The 18,790-nt window shown below is 43.9% G+C and overlaps 1 protein-coding gene across 1 annotated transcript in view; it reads right to left on the minus strand.

Annotated features, from left to right (window-relative positions):
- Positions 1-18,790, minus strand: part of LOC116893115 (deleted in malignant brain tumors 1 protein-like) — a 125,592-nt gene that overhangs the window by 17,494 nt on the left and 89,308 nt on the right. The window contains exons 38-56 of the mRNA XM_032895053.1: positions 17,608-17,652; positions 16,315-16,629; positions 14,740-14,805; positions 11,724-11,765; positions 10,948-11,016; positions 9,910-9,948; positions 9,768-9,806; positions 9,587-9,625; positions 8,041-8,079; positions 7,397-7,429; positions 7,262-7,300; positions 7,063-7,098; positions 6,888-6,932; positions 5,669-5,698; positions 5,151-5,189; positions 5,014-5,052; positions 2,583-2,618; positions 1,268-1,303; positions 926-970 (exon numbers count right to left, since the gene is read on the minus strand). Coding sequence (XP_032750944.1) covers positions 926-970; positions 1,268-1,303; positions 2,583-2,618; positions 5,014-5,052; positions 5,151-5,189; positions 5,669-5,698; positions 6,888-6,932; positions 7,063-7,098; positions 7,262-7,300; positions 7,397-7,429; positions 8,041-8,079; positions 9,587-9,625; positions 9,768-9,806; positions 9,910-9,948; positions 10,948-11,016; positions 11,724-11,765; positions 14,740-14,805; positions 16,315-16,629; positions 17,608-17,652 — 1,071 coding nt within the window. The remainder of the gene's footprint in view (positions 1-925; positions 971-1,267; positions 1,304-2,582; positions 2,619-5,013; positions 5,053-5,150; positions 5,190-5,668; positions 5,699-6,887; positions 6,933-7,062; positions 7,099-7,261; positions 7,301-7,396; positions 7,430-8,040; positions 8,080-9,586; positions 9,626-9,767; positions 9,807-9,909; positions 9,949-10,947; positions 11,017-11,723; positions 11,766-14,739; positions 14,806-16,314; positions 16,630-17,607; positions 17,653-18,790) is intronic.

An 18,790-nucleotide genomic window follows, 5' to 3' on the forward strand; every position in this document is an offset into this window, starting at 1 on the left:
TGCACCACCAATCTGCCAGGCATGATGTGCTCACAGCTGTAAGAGTCGCAGGATTGGTATGCTTTCTGACTGGATTTGAAGTCCTCTCTAAAGAAGGGGGTTTATATCTAGTATTGCAAACCTGGTCTCGGGAGGTGATGCGCCCCAGTGGAGAAGCTTCTGCAGTTGTCTTGCTGAGTGGACACAATGTGCCTGTCAAGTTGGCATCTAAATACTTACAGATAGGCTCGTATGTTACCGTTACTGCTGGGTTTGACCAGGGCAGTTTGCTTTTGCAAGGGTTTGTGGTTATTGAGGACACGCACAGTTGGCCAAATTGTTGAGAATAAGTGATTTTTGTGCTTAGCCCCCAATGAGACATCAATATTATCCTTCCGGGTCTCAGGAAACAGCATGGAAGAGGGAGCAGAAAGATCATAACAGCAGGAGGAAGTCCTAGCGTGCTCTAGAACATTATCTGCTGCACACAACATAGATGTCGCACCCTTGGCTATCAGCAGCTGTGATTGTTTGCACAAGACAGGAGTGGGCTCAACACCATCCATCGTGGAAAGAAGGGGCGCTCGTGAGGCCTAACCCCTCCCACAGGTAGTTGATGGTGGCTGAGGGAAAGTGAGTGGGGAGCTTCAGTCAGCATGGTGGCCATTGGTAAGTTGTCTGTGCTCGTTTGTATAACCCCTTGCCTACGCTTTGCTAAGCAATCTTAATTAAACCGATTAGATCATAACATAAAGACCTAGCTGGGAAGAGGAACAGAGTTAGTAAGGGTGTGAGGGCCCAGGGGGGGTGATGGAGGTGAATACAATCAAAGCACACTGCACACCGTGTGGAATGGTCACAACAACACTCATTATTAGGTATAGTTAACATATGCGAAGACAAAAGCACTTATCCTTAGTTAAAACAACACCATGAGGGACTTTACCACTTGGCTCTCCACTCTTCCCTTCTGCCGAGGCTGAAGACACGTCTATGAACACAGAGAAGAGGAAATGAACGTAGGATCCCTTTCCAAAGAAAAAGCTGAAAAACTGTGATTGTGTCGGAAAGATCACCAGAGGAGATGTTCTCTGCGGTGATTCAGGATGGATCTGGGTGTGACCCCAGAGAACAGGATGCTTTGAAATGGGTAGAGTGGTACTAGGGGTAGTTTTCACACACTTTACTTTGTGATTAATGTGGTTATTTAAATAAGCTTATTGTCTAAATGAAACACAGAAAATAAGGCATTTGCTTCATTAGTTAAAAGCACAATAGAGGGCTTTACCTGGAGAACTTGCTTCTGCTGAGGCTGAAGAACTATCTACAGACAAGGAGAAATAGACATGGAGATAGTTTGCAAAACAGGAAAAAAAGAGAACTGTCCTTTTTAAAATGACATGTTAAAAACACGACAGGCAGAAAAACGTTACCAGAGGAGCAATCCTCTTCAGAGACTGGATAGAACCAGAAAATAGGGAGTCGTAAAATTAGCATCACGGGCTGAGTGCATGGCTCAGTAAGTAAAGAACTTGTGTTGAGAACTTGTGAATCCGGGATCCATTCCCAGAACACATGTAAAAATGCCTGGAGTTGTGTGTGCTTGTGATTGGAAGGCACAGATAAAAGAGACCCCAAGCCCAGTCACTCTAGCCTAATTAGTGAGCTCCAGGCCAGTGAGAGATTTTTGTCTCAAAGGAGATGGATGTTACTGAGGTTAATACTCAACACCGTTTCCCACCATCCACATCCACATTCACACAGGTGCCAGAACACCTGAGCAGGCATGCACTATCACACAGGAACATGCACATGTACGTGCACATGCACATGCACTGGATATTTTTGCATTTTTAATCTTCTGACAAGATAATCATTAACTGGGGTTACTTTTTAAGCATGACTGAATATGTAAGTAGCACAAAGAGGGAGTCTCCCAGGGAAAGCCTGCTTCTGTTGAACTTGAAGAATAGCTATAAATCCATAGGGGAAGGGGCATACTTATACTGTTTGTTTTTGTTTTTTCCTAATGGAAAGAGGAAAAACTATGTTGCAGGGGGAGGAGTTGATACTAAAATATGGTTCCCTAATTGGTTCTTGATTTGGTCAATAAAGGAAGTGAGAGCCAATTGCTGGGTGAAGGGTAAAGGTGGGACTTCTGGGTCGCAAGGAAAGAGGAGGACTCTGGAACAAGAAGCACAAACAATCGTGTAAGACCTGGGAGAAGGCAGGAGCTAGTTGTTAGCTGATAGGATTAGGGCAGGAGATTCTTCGCCTAACAATTGTGTTCTCTGACGACTTCTAAAATAACAAAGCTTTCTAAAGTGTTTTTATCCATAGGCAAAGGCAGGACAGTAGCTGGCTTCAAGCCTAGAGGAACTAAAAAGCCAAAAGGGAATCAGTGAAGTATGGACAGCAGCTTGGGCCTTTCCCGGGGTTGGGGTTGGTTTTGTTTGATCCTGAGCTAAGCCAGGTGGAGCAAAAGGAACCTGGAGAGGTTGGAGCCAGGACTGAGCTTCTGGGAAGGCAGTAACGTGTTAATTTTTTTTTTAAAAAAATTACACATAACAGATTGTGTTTAACTCATGAGTTGAAAACGTTACCTGAAGAGGTCTCCTGTGCCGAGTCTGAAGATGCATCTGTGTGTAACCCAGAGAACAGGATGATTTAAAAGTCTTACTGACCTTTGCATTGTGGTCAATATGACTTAAGTAGATTTATTTTCTAAACGCAACATGGCAAGTAGGAAAACTATATTGCTGAAGATAGACACACAATCTGAAGCTGGGACTGATCTGGAAGCTTTCTCCCCCTGGCCAGCTCTCACAGTGTTGGAAGGTACTATGCGGATTCCTGGGAAAGAACTGTCATTATCAGCACACCTCAGCTGTGAGCTCTGCAGGCTGCAGTCCTGACCCTTCAGGCCATATATGCCCACTGGCGTCAGAGCAGCATGTCTGTTGTAGGTGTGACCAACTCTCTTCTGAACGAATGTTAGGCTACTCCATAGAAATCTCATATAGAAACCTGATCAAAAGTTTGTGATAGGTTCTAGTGGCAAGGCTATGTTTGCCGTTTTGCTAAATGGATGGGATATGCCTGTCATATTGACACCTAAGTAATCCTGATTTGATTAGTGCTGGCTTTGGGTACAGAAGCTTCTTTTTGCAGTGGGTGATATTTTCTGTATAGACTCATAACTGATCAAAATGATAGTACATGGTTTGAATACTCAGCCTTAAATGGGGCACCTCTGTGTTCTCTCTGAGATCAGGGGGTATCATGCAATAGGAAGCAGGTTCATCATGAATTTCATTTAAGGTTCGGTTAGCTCTGATGACTTGTACTTCATTACAAAGAACATTTTAAAAACTTTATAAATAAACCAAGTGTAAAAGCTGGAGGAAGGGATGAGTATGGAGGGTACAATTGTGCTCACGACCTCTCTGCCCTGTAATTACCTGCACACGGACTCTCCCAAGGTTGAGCCTGTAATCAGTGGGAGAACCTGCCACTCCAAAGGGTCTATACAATAACTGATTGCGATGGGAGGGAGAGACATTTATTCAGTGGCATAGCCACTGCTAGGACATCACTGGGTAGAGGAATAGGATTAGGAGAAGTGTGAGGAGGGAGGACCAGAGAGAGCACTGGGTGTGAATATCATCAAAATATGTACTTTATGAACATTTCATAATGAAATTCACTCTTCTGTATAATTAAATGTTATTTTTGAAAAAGAAGGGCTGGAGAGATTGCTCTAGGGTCAAGACGGCTTCCAGAGGACTCCAGTTCACTTTCCAGCACTCACATTGGTGGCTCACAGCCATCTGTAACTCCAGCTCTAGTTGGATCTAGAGTCTCTGGTAACCTCGGGCACCCACACTCATGTGTATAGCACATACATGTGCATGCACGATACATATAACTAAGACGTAAAAAAGCATTTCATTGTTTAAACAACACAGTGAAGGAATTTACCACTTGACTCTCCACTCTTCTCTTCTTCTGAGGTTGAAGACATGTCTATGATCACAGAGAAGAAGAAATGAATGTGCGATCACTTTCCAAACAAAAACCAGAAAGACTATGACTGTATTTCACTTAAGAAATATAATGGGTTGAAAAGATCACCAGAGGAGATGTTCTCTGTGGTGGTTCAGGATGGATCTGGGTGTGACCCCAGAGAACAGGATACTTTGAAATGAGGACTGATATTGGGGGTGGTTTTCACTCACTTTACTTTGTGATGAATGTGAATATTAAGTTTACTGTCTGAAAATACCACAGCAAATAAGGAATCTCATCACTAGTTATGAAGAACAATGAAGGGCTTTACCATTTGGAGAGCTTGCTGCTGCTGAGCCTGAAGAACTATCTGTAGACAAAGAAAGAAGAGACATGGCCGGGTCATTTGCCAAATAGGAAGAGTAAAAACTTCCATGTATTTAAGAAATGTGACGAGCAGAAAAATTACAGAGGAGGGATCTTCTGCTGATGAAGATGCAGCTGTGTATAAACCCAGAAAATATTATGCCTTAAAATTAGTATATTCAACTGGCAGGATGGCTCGGTAGGTAAAGTGCTTATTTTACAAATATGTGAACCCAAGATCAACCTGTAGAATCCATATAAAAATGTGAGAAGTGGTTGTGTGCACTATATTCCCAGCACTGGGGAGACAGAGCAAGGAGGATCCCTATAGCTCTGTGTTCAGTCACTCTGACCTAATTAGTGAGCTCTGGGCCAATAATCTCTGGACTCTTATCTCAAAGGAAGTGGACAAACGTTCCTGGGGATGACATCTGAGGTTGTCCTCTAAGCTCACACACACATGAAGAACGGTGCTCACACTTTCTATGCAAACACAGCATCCACGTGTGTGTAGAAGATGACTTTTTTTGTCACTGGGCTTTATTTTATGGGCTCATAAAATAAAATTTTATTTTAATTATTAAATGGGCTCATGGTCTAAATTGCAACATGGCTGGTAAATTAATTTCATTTAGCTAAACAGAATATTGGGGACATTACCAGTTGGAGAGCCTGATTCTGCTGAGGATGAAGAGGTGTCTGTAAACAAAGAGAAATGTATATATTTAGATAATTTGTCAAGAGGGAAAAGCCTGTCATTTGTCTAATTTAAAAACATGACAGGCAGAAACCATTACCAGAGGCAGTATCTTCTGCAGAGCCGGAAGACGCATCTGTGTATAGAGCCAGAAAACAATGCGTTATAGGATGAGCATCATGGACTGAGAACACGGCTCGGTGGGAAAGGCCTTGAAAACTTGTGAGTCTGAGACCATTTCCCAGAACCCATGTGAAAATGCCTGGAGTTGTGTGAGCTTGTGACCCCAGCACTGGGAAAGCAGAGACAAGAGGAACCTTGTGCCTATGGCCAGCCACTCCAGGCTAATTAGTGAGCTCCAGGCCCATGAGAGACCCATCCTTCACATATGTGTATACATAGGCACAAGAGCACCTGAACCACACATGAGCATGCGTGTGCACACACACCCATATGTATGCATCATCACAATAGGGGACTAAACAGTTGAAGATCTTACTTCTGCTGAAGAAATCACTCTATATAAAGAGAGGAGCAGATATACCTGGATTCCTTTACTAAACAGAAAGAGGAGAAGCTCTACGTTTGATAAATTTGACAGTCAAAACACATTCCCAGAGGAGGCATCCATTGAGGCTGAAGATGCATCTGTGTATAAACCCAGAGAACAAGATTCCTTAAAGTGGGTGGCTTTCACTGATATTTATTTTGTGGTCAGTGTAATTATTAAGTAGGTGCATCTTCAAAATACAAAATGTCAAATAAGAAACCCATCTCTGTAGCTGAAGATAGCACGAGATCTAAAGCTGGAACTGATCTGGAAGTTTGCTCCCACTGGCTAGCTCTCATAGTGTTGGAAGGTACTATGTAGATTCCTGGGAAAGAACTGTCATCAGCAACACACCTCAGCTGTGGACCCTGTAGACTGCAAGACTGACCGTTCAGGCCATATATGCCCACTGGTGTCAGAGTCACATTGCTGGAAGTAGCCAAGTCCTTTGTAGGTAGAGTCGAACTTATCCTCATAGGAGGGAATTTATGTCTAGCCCCCAAAACCTGACCTGGAGATGTGAAATGTCTTTGTGGGGAAAATACTTCTGCTGTATTGCTAAGTGAAAGTGGTGTGCCTTTCAGTTTTCCTTTGAAATGTTTATATTCATGCAAGCAGGTTAGAGTAGCTGTCAGCTTTGATCAGAGAAGCTCTTCCTTGCAGTGGTTGATGGCTATTGAAGAGACTCATAACTGGTCAAGGTTCTCATGGTAAGTCACCATTGAAGGGGACCTCTGGGTCACCCCTTCCAAGTGTCAGGAAGTATCACGATGAGAGGGTGACAAGGAAGGCACATGAGGGGGAGGGAAAGGTGGAGTATGGTGGATATGGTTGGTGGGCTCTCAGAAGCTGTGATTATCTGCACAAGATCAGTCTCATTACCATTCCATCATGGAGAAGGGAGGAGCTCATGAGACCTCACTCCTCACTGAGGATCTATTAGAGTAAATGGCTGCTGGGAGAGACAGTTTCTTCAGTGGTGTAGCCCTAGTAAGTTGCCAACAATCTTGCAAATAACTCCCTTCTGGGGAAACTCCTAATAACTTAATTAAACTAATTAGTTCATGAAATAAATAGAAGAGAAGAGAAGATGGCCAAGCTGAGAAGACAAACAAAATTAGAGAGTGTGAGAGAACAGGATAGCCTGTTGAGAGTTACTATAGTAGACGTGGGTATGAAAATGCCACAATTAAACCTTTTATGTATAATTAATACATGATAATAAAATTCCTCAAAGACAAACTCTGCATTTCATTAGTTGGAATACAACACCGTGAGGGGCCTTACCAGTTGACTGTCCACTCTCCCCTTCTGCCGAGGTTGAAGACATATCTATGAACGAAGAGAAGAAGACATGTCTATGACCACTTTCCAAAGAGAAAGAAAAAGAGCTCTGACCATTTGGTAAGAAATTTGACAGTCAAACAAACAGACACGCAAACAAAACCCCGAAACCCATTACCAGAGGATATCTCTTCTGCTGAGGACGAAGATGCATCTGTGTAGAAACCCAGAGAACAGCATGCTTTAACATGGGTCAAACAATGCTTGGGTGTTTTCACTATCTTTACCTTGCAGTCATTAAGTAGCTTCACTGTCTAATTCAGCATGACAAATAAGAAACTCATCTCATTGGTTATCAGTGCAATGTGGGCCTTTACCGTTTGAAGAACTTGTGTCTGCTGAGGGTGAAGAAACGTCTATAGACAAAGATAAAAAGAGGCATATCCAGATTGTTTACCAATTAGAAGGAAGAAAGGCTCTCGCTGCACTTAAATTAATGTAGAAAACTTTACCAGAAGAGGCCACTTCCTCTGATGAAGATACACCTGTGTATAAATCCAGAAAGAAAGATGGGGTGATTTAAAATTAATGTCTTGGGCTGGAAGAATGGCCCAGCCTGTGAGCCTGAGCTCAATTCCCAGAAGTTACATAAAAAATGCTGGGAGCGCTGGTGTGTGCTTGTAATCTCAGCACTGGAGAGACAGAGACATGAGGATCCATGCAGCGTACTGGACAGCCACTCTAGCCTAATTAGTGAACTCCGGGCTAGTGAAAGACCTGCCCAAAGGAAGTGGGTGGTATTCCTTCTCCTGTCTCCATATACAATAATACCTATGCACACACATGCACCTTCACATGTGAACACTCATGCATATGTTCAGAAGAAATCATTGTCTTTCATTGACCTTTGCTTTGCCGTCAACATGAACCTTAGGTAGGCTCATTTTCTAAATACAACATGACGGATAAGAATAATGTCTCATTAGTTAAATGGTACCGTAGGAGACTTTACCCGCTGAAGAAGTCTCTTTCTGAACTTGAAGACACATATAACGAATGGAAAGTAGAAGAAACCTATCAAGGGGGGTCAGTTGCCAAATTGAAAGAAGAAAGTCTCTGGTTGTATTAAAGAAATGTGATAGTCAGAAAACATTACCTGAAGATGTCTCTTTTTCTTCCGAGGCTGAAGATGCATCTGTGTATAAACCCAGAGACAGGATGCTTTCAAATGAGTGTCTTTCCATCGATCCTTGCTTTGTAGTCAATATGATAAATAAGCAGATTGATTTTCTAAATACGACAAATAAGGAGTCTATCTCTGTGGCTGGAGACACCACACGCTTTGCTTACTGGGTCAACAGAAATCGGGGCAGAACTGAGTTGTAAGCCTCCTTCCTGCTGGCTAGCTGTCATTGTGCTGGATGGTATTCTTCAGGCTGTTGGAGAAGCCCTGTTACCAACAGTCTTCCTGAATTCTGCATGTTGTACTATTGATTTGCCAGGCGAGAGACGCCCGTGGATGTGAGTGACATTACTGTTGTAGATGTAACCAACTCTTTTCTGCTTGGATTTGAGAAGGCCCTCTAGGAGTCGAGTACTGTATGCCTGGTCAAAAGCCCACGGGGTAGGAGGTGACAGGTCTGGTAGGAAAGGAACTGCTGTTATTTTGCTAACTGGAATTTATATGGCTGTCAAGTTGACATCTAAATAATTGCGTGTATGCCTGTAGATTGGTGCTGGTTTCTGCTTTGGTCAGAAAACGCTTCTTTTTGCTGTGGATAGTGGTTACTGAAGAGGCTCATAGATATTCAAAATGTTAATAACAACTGACTTAAAGTTTCAGCCCTAAGTGGGACCACGTCACCCCCTCCAAGCTCAGGGAACATTGTTGGTGAGGAGTTGGTTTGATTGTGAGTTTCGTTTACGTTTGTGGTTAGTTATAACAACTCATACTGCATCTGAAGAAAGAGAAAGCTTCGAAGTGGAAGGTAAGTTCTACATGAAGGGTCCTAGGGATTGGGCATGCTGTCTTCTGGGCATGGTGTGCCTATGACTCTCTCGCAACTTCAGACTACCTGTGCCAAGACCTGGACAAGACAGAGCCCACTATACTCTGTCATGGAGAAGGGCACTTATGAAGCCTTTTTCCCTCTCTGAGGCGTTATAGACAGTAAATGTTGGCTAGGGAGGGAGAGACATCTTCTTTAGTAATCTGGCCACTGCTTCTGCAAATAACCCCTCTCTCTGCCCTTGTAAGTAGCCCAATTTATACTCATTGGTTCACACACACACACACACACACACACACACACACACACACACCACTTGAAAGTAGAAGAGGGAGATCAAAAGGAGGGGGAGGGGACAAGAGAGAGTAGGGGATAAATCTGATAAAAATAAAGTATATACAAATGTATGAAATGTCAAAATGAAGCATATTATATATAATTTAAACATGATAATAAACATCAAAGATGAACATTAATACATTAAAATTAAGTAAGATTAAAAAATGAGCACATCTCTGTAGTTAAACAACATCGTGGGGGACTGTGCCAGTTGGAGAGGTTGCTTCTGCTGACACTGAAGTAGAATCAATAAACAAAGACAAGAAGAAACTTGCTTCTAACCACCACCGCCAAAACAGAAAGATTAAAAGTACTGAGTATATTAACTTCAGAAATACAAGTTGGAAATGTTACCAGAGGATGTCTCCTCGTCTGCTGAGACTGAAGATGCATCTGTGTAGAAACCCAGAGAACAGGATGCTTTAAAACAAGCAGAACCATGTTGGCTGTTTCTTTTCACTGTGGCCAATATCATTAAGTAGGATCACTTTCTAAATACACCATGACCAATAAGAAACAACACAACAGGCTTTACCATTTGGAGGGCTTGATTTTGTTGAGGTTGAAGATGTGTCTATAGATAAAGAGAAGAGGCACTCGGTTCATTTGCTTAATAGAAAGGGGGAGATATTTTACGGGAATAAAAACACAAAGGCATGACAATCAGAAAGCATTACCAGAGGAGCTCTCCTCTTCAGTGGAGGTTAAAGGCACATCTGTAAGCAAACCCAGAGCAGGAGTTGTTACCTGAGTGTTTGGGCCGTGGAAATGACTCCCAAGCATGAGAACCTGAGTTTGATCCTCAGAACCCACATAAAGGTCAAAGGATTGGTGGTATGCACTTTTAATCCTGACACCAGGAAGACAAAGGACAAGAGCATCTCTCCGGCTTGCTGGTTAGCTGGGGTAATCTAATCAGTGAACTCCAGGAGAGATCCTGTTTGTTAGGAAGTGGCTGGCATTTCTGAGAAAGACATCAGAGATTGTTCTGTGGTCTATAAACATGTGCACATGTGCATATGTGCATGCACACATATGTACTATACACATGAACACACACTTAGGCATTTACATACGCATAAATAATACACATATGCTTGCATGAATACATATGTGAAATGAATGTCCTTTCATTGATCTTTATGTTGTGGTCAATATGATCATTGAACAAGTTAAAAATCTCTTTTTAATACAACACAGTGAGTGAGTACTCTATCTCACTAGATTAAACAACACTATGGAGACGGGATGCCCCACTGATGGTGAATGAATGTCAAGGGGATTCAGCAATGTAATGGTTATTCAGAACCAAAGAGAGCATTGAAATTACCCATTGGAGTGGTTATAGATGGAGTGTGTATGTATGTATGGGGTGTTGTGTGTTGAAGGCTATGGTATGTGTGTGTATGCTCTCTCTCTCTCTCTCTCTCTCTCTCTCTGTAGTGTGTGTGTGTGTGTGTGTGTGTGTGTGTGTGTGTGTGTGTGTGTGTGTGTATGAATGTGCGAATATGCATGTGTGTATATGCATGTGTGTGTTATCAGAAACTCTGACCTGGCTAAGGAGCTCTCTCTGTTCTACTAATCCTCCCATCACCTTGGTTCTGGTGCTGGGTCTGGTTTGATGAGCCACTCTGCTCAAAGACAATGACAACCACCCTCAAGTCTGGTCTCATTTAGCCCCAGTGTCATGGCAACCACCCCGCTGTCCTTTCTACCTGTGCAGTGTGGTGGGCAGAGGCCCTTACCAGATAAAGGAGTAACTTCTACCAGAGCGGTGGTGATGCCTGACATGAAACACAAAGGAACATCAGTCAACTGATGGGAAGGTTTTACTCTTTTTCTGGTTACACTACATCCCAACTGTCAACGCCATCTGCCTTTGTTGTTGGGAAAACTGGTATGAGGAACATTATTGTTTCATGTCTTTCTGAGTTGGTTAAAACACCCAAATTCAAAGCACACACCGTGGTGCTGTAAACTAAGTCTTTCCAGAGATGAAACCTGCTACTTGCATGATCCAGACTCATTGGGACGAATATCACTCTCTTTGCATTGTGATACAGTACAATATATAGCACAAGATATAGTGAGATATCTCAAAGGACAGCAGAGTAAGTGGGCATCCCTGTCACTGCCAGTGTGGGGCTAGCCCTACCTGTCCGTATACCCCACTATTCACCTATGTTTTTCCTAATGTGCAGTTGGTAGGAAGGCCAGCTTGTCAAGTGCTAAGAGCCTTGCAAAAACCAACAACACACTGGCAGGTTGTGAGAGAGGCTTTGTAGGCTGCCCCAACATGAATACAAGCACTTGGACTTGAGCATGAACGTGGGGTCTTGACTTGGTTGCTCTTGGTATACTTTTGGGATCTTGTCTATTTCTGCTAAATGACTCTTGAAGAACCAGGAGTAAAACTGTGCTATTTTGACAGAATTTCAACATCATTTTACCCCTGATAGGAAGTGAGTAGAAAAATGAGCAGAAAACTTACCAGCTGCAGGGACCCAAACTGTGGCTGGATTTGAGGTAGGAACTGTGGAACCAGAAGGGTAAGAAAATTGTAATTAAATGTCATCCCTGCCAATCGTTTATTTGTAAAAATAAATGACCCCGCACACAAATGTGTTCCAATACATTTGGTTGTTTTGTTCCCATTGGATTTCCTCTTTTTTATTTTTTATTTTTTTGTCTCGTAAAGTTAAAGGGAGTTAGTGGTGGCAAGGTAGTGCATGGGGCTGGAGCCAAGAGATCTGGCTCCCAGTGTCTGTGTAACAGACTGTGTGGCCCGGGGCGAGTCCTGAATCTCTGCCCTTCAGCTACTGCATGGGAAGGTCTACCTAGCAGCTCTGCAGTGTCTGGGACCTGCTTTTGGAAATCCAGACTCCTGAGGTTAAAGAGCACTTACTGATCTTGAAGCTGAACTACTTTTGGTTCCCAGCCCTCCATGGTAGCTCACAAACACTCATAACTCCATTTCTGGGAAATCTGAGGCTCTCTTCTGACTTCTGTCAGCAGCAGGCACACTCATGGCGCACATACAGTCATGCAAACAAAACAGTCACACACACAAGAATAAAACAAGAAGAAAAAGAAATGCAAGCTCTTGTGTGCAAATCTACATTCAAGCAGAATCCCAAGTGAGTGGAATGCTCAGTAAACTCTTGAGAGAAGCTGAAATGGAGATGTCTACAGAGCTGAATACACGTGGAAGGGTCAGGGGGAGATGGGAAGGCCTGTGCCTATATGCAGGGTAGCCCTCTCTGCTCAGCCTCAGCCAATTGTCCCAATGAAATTCACATAACCATTGGGCATGTTGAGTAATTTCTTTGGCCTAAGCTAGAAATTTTGGATCAGGGGTGTAGCTTGGGAGTAAGTAACTGGTATGAGGTCCTGTGGTTGACCCCCGGCACAGAGGAGAAAAGAGCCGGATGTGTGGGTTCTTATATAAGACCCTCTGCTTTTAAAACATGGGGCTAACAAGGGAAATCGTGTCATTTGCAGGACATGGACACAACTGGAAAGATGGCAGTCTCAAGATGACAGGTGACATCATGCTTCCCTTCATATAGATACATAAGGGCATGTGTGCTCGTGCAGTACGAAAGAGACAGGAAGCTGTCCAGAGGATCCAAGGGACTGGCAGAAGTAAGAAAGGGGAGGGGGAATAGTATGAGAGGGGAGAGGGGACAAGCTTATGTGCAGTATATACATGTGTGGAAGTGTTTTTATGTAACACAGTGTTGTGTACAATGAAGATATATGAGAACTTTACACAAATTTGAAAAGGAGAAAACTGTGGAGTGAAAGGTAATTTCAATACTCATAGGCAAACCTGAATTTCATAGGATGATCTGAATTTCAATTCTTAAGTGTGTCAGTAGGTTCCCTATCTGGGGTTTCTTTCAGCCCTTGTAAAATGCTGAGCTGCAATGGTGTCATACTTAATTTGTCATATCCTGGGACACTTGGGCACACCCTACATGTTCAGCAAAAACTGATTTGCTGATTTGCTTTCAAGGTTAATTTTTTACTAAGCCTGGAAGATGGCTTTGCAATTTCAGAAACATGAATGACATACCATCTTTGTAACTATTTATAATTCAGAGGGAATTTGAGTGGTTCCTTATATATTTCTAACCCATTTAAGTGTGTGCTCATCAACACAAGCTCTAGAATGAGACCCAACTTGTCACGTAGGAGATTTACAAGAGGGTATAAAGTGAGAAGGGCTTACAGTTGGGAACTATAGACTCAGCACACAGCAGTGCTCATATGCATGAGGAGTTCCTATAACTATGCCCTGAACAACATAGACCACTCAGTCCCCAGGACATAGCTTTGAGGCCTTATCCTCCTGTTCTCTGAGGAGTAAGGGATCCTGTGGATCATTAGCCAGTGGCTAATGCTGAGTTAGAGCATAACCCTGGGTTCTCTGACCCTGGGTTCCAGGGTACAGCATGGTTACTCTATGGCTACTTAAGGCTTTCCTTTCAGTGAGAGAGATCTGAGCAAAATTGTGTTCAACCAAAAATTCAAAAGCTCCGTTACTATAGGACTTTTCACAAAACTTAACATATTGATAGGCTGTATTCAAAAGAGCGATCTGGTGTTTCTCCCTGCACATCCAGTTATGCCATTTCTTCCTCCTTGTTTCCATATCACTGAATTGGTGTCTGGCCCTGTGAACATGCTAGAAACTCGTGTCTCTACATCATGTTATCAAAATGTAGACTGGAGTTTTGTCTGAGATGTCCAAAGTCTTACAAAGATTACTAAAGAACGAAAACAGGTTGAAGACCCTAGGTATCAACCGTAATGAGAATGGGAGGGAAGCTACACCAGGGTAGCTTTATCTCAGACACCAGGGATTGAGTTGGAAAGGAAGGGAGAGGGATCCATAGAGATGGCTCAGTTGGTTTGCACGTAGGCATGTGACCTGGGTTTGGATCCCAGCATGCATCTAAGAACTGGCCCTGGCAAGATCCTTGGGGCTCACTGCCCAGCCAGCTTGGTTCAGTGAGAGACCCTGCCTCAAAAAATAAAGCAGAGAGTGATTGCAGAAGACACCTCATGCTAACTGCTGGATTCCACAAGCACAGGTATACATATTCCCCCATTACACATGCTCACACACACGTGAGACGTACTGTATGTAGACATACTGTATTGCACTCTAGTCCAGTTAACTTTTTCAGTTAATAAATGAAGAAACATGTTACTTTGATACGAATTTAAGGTACACTCTCCCCTTTCCTATATAATTTTTTGGAGACAAAATCTCATGTAGCTCAGATTGTCTTCAAATTCACTTGTGGCCAATGAGCTTCCGATCCTCCTGCCTCTGCTTCCTGGATGTGTTATTATAAGCCACATGCTAGGCTGGGATCAAATGCAGGGCTCTATATGTTTTACACAAGCACTTTGCCAAGCGAGCTACATCCCAGTCACAGCCTGTCGTTTCATATGACACACAGACCTTAATCACAGGTAAGGCAATCTATACATACCTGATGTCGAGAAAACAGTAAAGAAAGAAACATTACCCGGTGAAGTTGGCCTTTCTGTGTCTGACGCTGAAAAGGAAAAGCAAAGAGAAACTTAGGAGATCATTTTTATTTTGAAAGGTAGATACATGAGCTATGTTAAAATGCCACCCAAGCAGCTTCTGGAATGAGAAACTAAACCAAAAAGCAGAGTGTGTTGTTTGTTTGTTTGTTTGTTTGTTTGTTTTGGCTAAGGCTGAAATAGAGATAGGGATATGTGAAGGCAGGAAGTGAGAAACGTTCATTGACTAGGGGGACAGTTTGTTTCTCTGGGAGGGGTCAGAAAGGCCACTTCTTTGGTGCAATGAGGAGGATGTTCTGCAGAGTGACACACGACTAGGCGCCTTCTCACTTTGACCCTTAGATGAATAACATTGACTCCTCAATTATGCCCAGCAACCACGGCAACATATCTCTGAGGTGTCTGAACACTGGATGAAAACAATCCCTTACAACAGTGAAGTATACAGTGCATGTGAAATACAAATTAAACAGACAGTTGACACGGTCGAAGTCCTGAGGATAAGCGATTATTGAGTGCTTAGCTCTAAACGGGAGCCCAGGGAATACTGAGAAGAGGGACAGAAAGAATGTAAGAGCTGGGGTGGGGGGGTGCCATGTCTTCTGGGCATTGCACGGCTGTGACCCTCATGACTCCCTGCAGTTGTGGCTATGTGTTCAAGTTAGAGCCAACAAGATCGCCAGTGTACCAGCAGGCAGCCCTAGTTGAACTCGGCGGATTACAGAAAAAAGAAAGCAAAAAGGAAAAGACCTGAAAGGGGGGAGGGGACATGTTGGGTGGCATCCAGCTATTCATGGGAAGTAGGAGGGGTGAACTGGGGATGGATATGATCAAGACACATTGACTGAAATTGTCAAAGGATAAGTAAAATCTAAGAAGAAATACATATTAACTAACAGAAGAATTACTTAAGTTCTCTTATATTAGTCTCTGCCCCATTTAAGAGATTCTTGGCCAGGGTTATTTTCATTTCATCTGATTTTCTTCTCTTTTATGTTGGGGCAGAGCAAAGGAAAACATAATCCATAAACTTTGCTGAATGAAACAAACAAACAAACAAACAAACAAACAAACCAACAGGAAACCACCCCGGATGAGAGGCCATAAGGAGACAGTTTAAACAAAGAAAGAGAAACAGGATTGTGTTCACACTCAAGACCAGTACTGATAGTCAGTTTCAGAGCTCAAAGCAGATGATATAAGGAAAAGGCCATTACTGTCGTGGCTAGTGGACAGAGCACCAAGAGAGTCCTTAGGACAGTCAAATCTGCAGGCTCTAAGGGGAACTCACGGGCGTCGTGTAATGTATGACATACTGAGGAGTGATGGGCAGAAGGAAGGGCAGGGTAGAGAGTGGGGCTGTTACACCACACAATATGCACAGTTGCCCCAGCAAGCCTTGGAAGACTGAGATAGCGCCTTGGGCATGATTAGCAGAACCCAGCAGCAGCCAAATGTCCCAAAGATAACTTCCGGTACTCTCCTCAAGGATCACTTGCCAAGACAGCAGCGAATACCTGAGCAGATGACACTGGCATCTTCATGGTGGCCACAGTTGTGGACAGACAAGCCTGGGTGGTGGCACTGGCTTAGCGAGGTCTCATTGCCCTGGCACCTCACATCGTCCAGGAAGATGCTCCCTACACCCTCTCCAAAGTGGCCACTCCCAAGGGCACTGACACCCTTCCCGCAGTTCAGTTGCTGGCACACCACATGGGCGTCCTCGATGTCCCAGTGGTCATCACAAACAGTGCCCCACGTGCCATTGTGGTGGACTTCCACTCTCCCTTCACACCGATTTTTTCCATCCACCAACCTGATTGTAAGCGAGTCTGGGGAACACACAGAGGTTAGTCCTGGAGTGTCATGGTGGGCTTTTCTTTAGTTCTTAATACTATCCCTCTAGAGCCAGAGGGGTCAAGGACACCGCAAGAAGATCTAAAAGTAGTCAACTAGCCTGGGGCCATAGCGGCTCACAGAGACTGAACCAATGAAGAGCATGAATGGGTTGGACATAGGCCTCTACGCATATGTAATATGGTCTCTATGTGGGGCCCCTGACAATTGGAATTGGGGCTGACTGACTCTGTTACCCCACTTTAGATCCCTTTCCTCTAGCTGGGCTGCCTTGTATGGTCTCAGTGGGAGAGGATGCAGCTAGTCCCGCTGCACCTTGTTGTGCCACTGTGGTTGGTGCAAGCTGCAGGGGGGCGGGGCTTCTATTCAGAGGAGAAGGGAGGATAAGGGGAAGGGAGTGTGAGGGTGAGACTGGAAGGAGAGGAGGGAGGGGAGCATCAATCAGGATGTAAAGGGAATAAATAAATGAATTAACTAAGGAAGAAAAGGAAAGGAAAAATACTATCCCTCTAAATCTCAGAACTGTACGAACCCTGGCTTCCTGCCTAAGCACCACAGGATTGCACCATATTAACGGTCCGAGGTGCAGTGACTTATTTCCTCTGGCTAATTCTGATTTCTTATCTCTAGACTAAAAAGATGTTATAGTTATTCCAATGATTATCATATCCTTGGATCCAAATCCCGTCAGCATTCCTGTTAACTATGCTAAGCTCAGGCTTGTCCATTTTAGAAGCTTGTTTCTTGGTGCAAGTCTGAAGTTAAAATTATCCGAAAGGCTGGGGGATGACAAGCGGCGGCAGTCTATATGAGGAGACTCTCCCTGGTTCACCTTCTCCTTTGCTTCCCAGAGAGGATGAGCTCTAGGTAGCCAGTGATAGTACAGGCTACAAACTTGGGGAAGTCCCCAGAAAGGTCTGATAATCAGGAGGGAAATGCAATGAGAATCTTACCAGCTGCAGGAACCACTCCTGCTGGAGCTGAGGCAACACCAACAGCTGGAAGAGAAAATCAGAAGCCCTGACATCAGTGGGGGTTCGTCCTGTAAAATACCACAAACCGAGTGGGCACGAATCCTCATCATGCTCACGTGAGGTCACATGCTGTAGCCCGCTCAAGCTGACAATGCCTTGGAGCCACCAACCTTCCCTCACCTGACTTACTAATACCCACTGGGAACATCTCTCAGCCTGATAGGCAGGTGGCACTGAGGGGATCTGTGGCCACAGAATAGGAATGGACGCAAACATTTTAACTTAGAGTTTTTAATCCCTGGCACCATGAAATGAACTCTTCAGGTACAACAGAACAAGGTAACCGGCAAACTGACAGAGTGGGGGAGATGCAGCCTCTCCCCACCTTGATCCTCACACCATCTCCCGGCCTCACCTCTGCCTGGCCCTCTGGGAGGTAAAGAGTGAGGGTACCAGGCAGTGGTGAGGCCCAGGGGTGGAGCAATTAATTAATAACAAAACAAGGTTTTAGTGATCAAGATTTTTTAAGTTTCTTAAATTTATTCTCATATATTGCATCCGAACCACAATTTCCCCAGATTCCTCTCCTCCCAGTTCCTTTCTCCCTATCTCCCCTCTCCCCCACAATCCACCACTCCTCTGTTTCCCTTCAGAAAAGGGCAGACCTCCCAGGGATATCAACAAACCATGGCATATTAAGTTGCAGTAAGGGTAGGCACCTCCCCTCATATCAAGGCTGGACCAAGCAACCCAGCGGGAGGAAAGGGTGTCAAACACAGGCAAAACATCGGAGACAGCCAACACTGCACTGTTAGGAGTCCCACAGAAGACCAACCTATGCCACCATAACACATAGGCAGGGGTATTAGGTTAGACCCACGCAGGCTCCCTCATTGGCAGTTCAGTCTCTGTGAGCCATTATGAGGCCAGACTATTTAATTCTATGGTTTTTTTTTTGTTTTGTTTTTGTTTTTTTTTTTAATGGTGTCCTTGACCCTTCTGATTCCTACTCTCTCCTTCCTCTCTTTTATAGGATTTTTTGGTCAAGGTTTTTTTGAGTGGTTACCTAAATTTGTTCCTTGTAGCAAGAAAGTCCTGTCGTGGGCAGTGCACGAGGAAAGTATGTGCATAGTCAAGCCGTCTGAAATCTCATTGTGCGGAC

Source organism: Rattus rattus, chromosome 2, assembly GCF_011064425.1.
Source record: "Rattus rattus isolate New Zealand chromosome 2, Rrattus_CSIRO_v1, whole genome shotgun sequence".
NCBI lineage: Eukaryota > Metazoa > Chordata > Mammalia > Rodentia > Muridae > Rattus > Rattus rattus.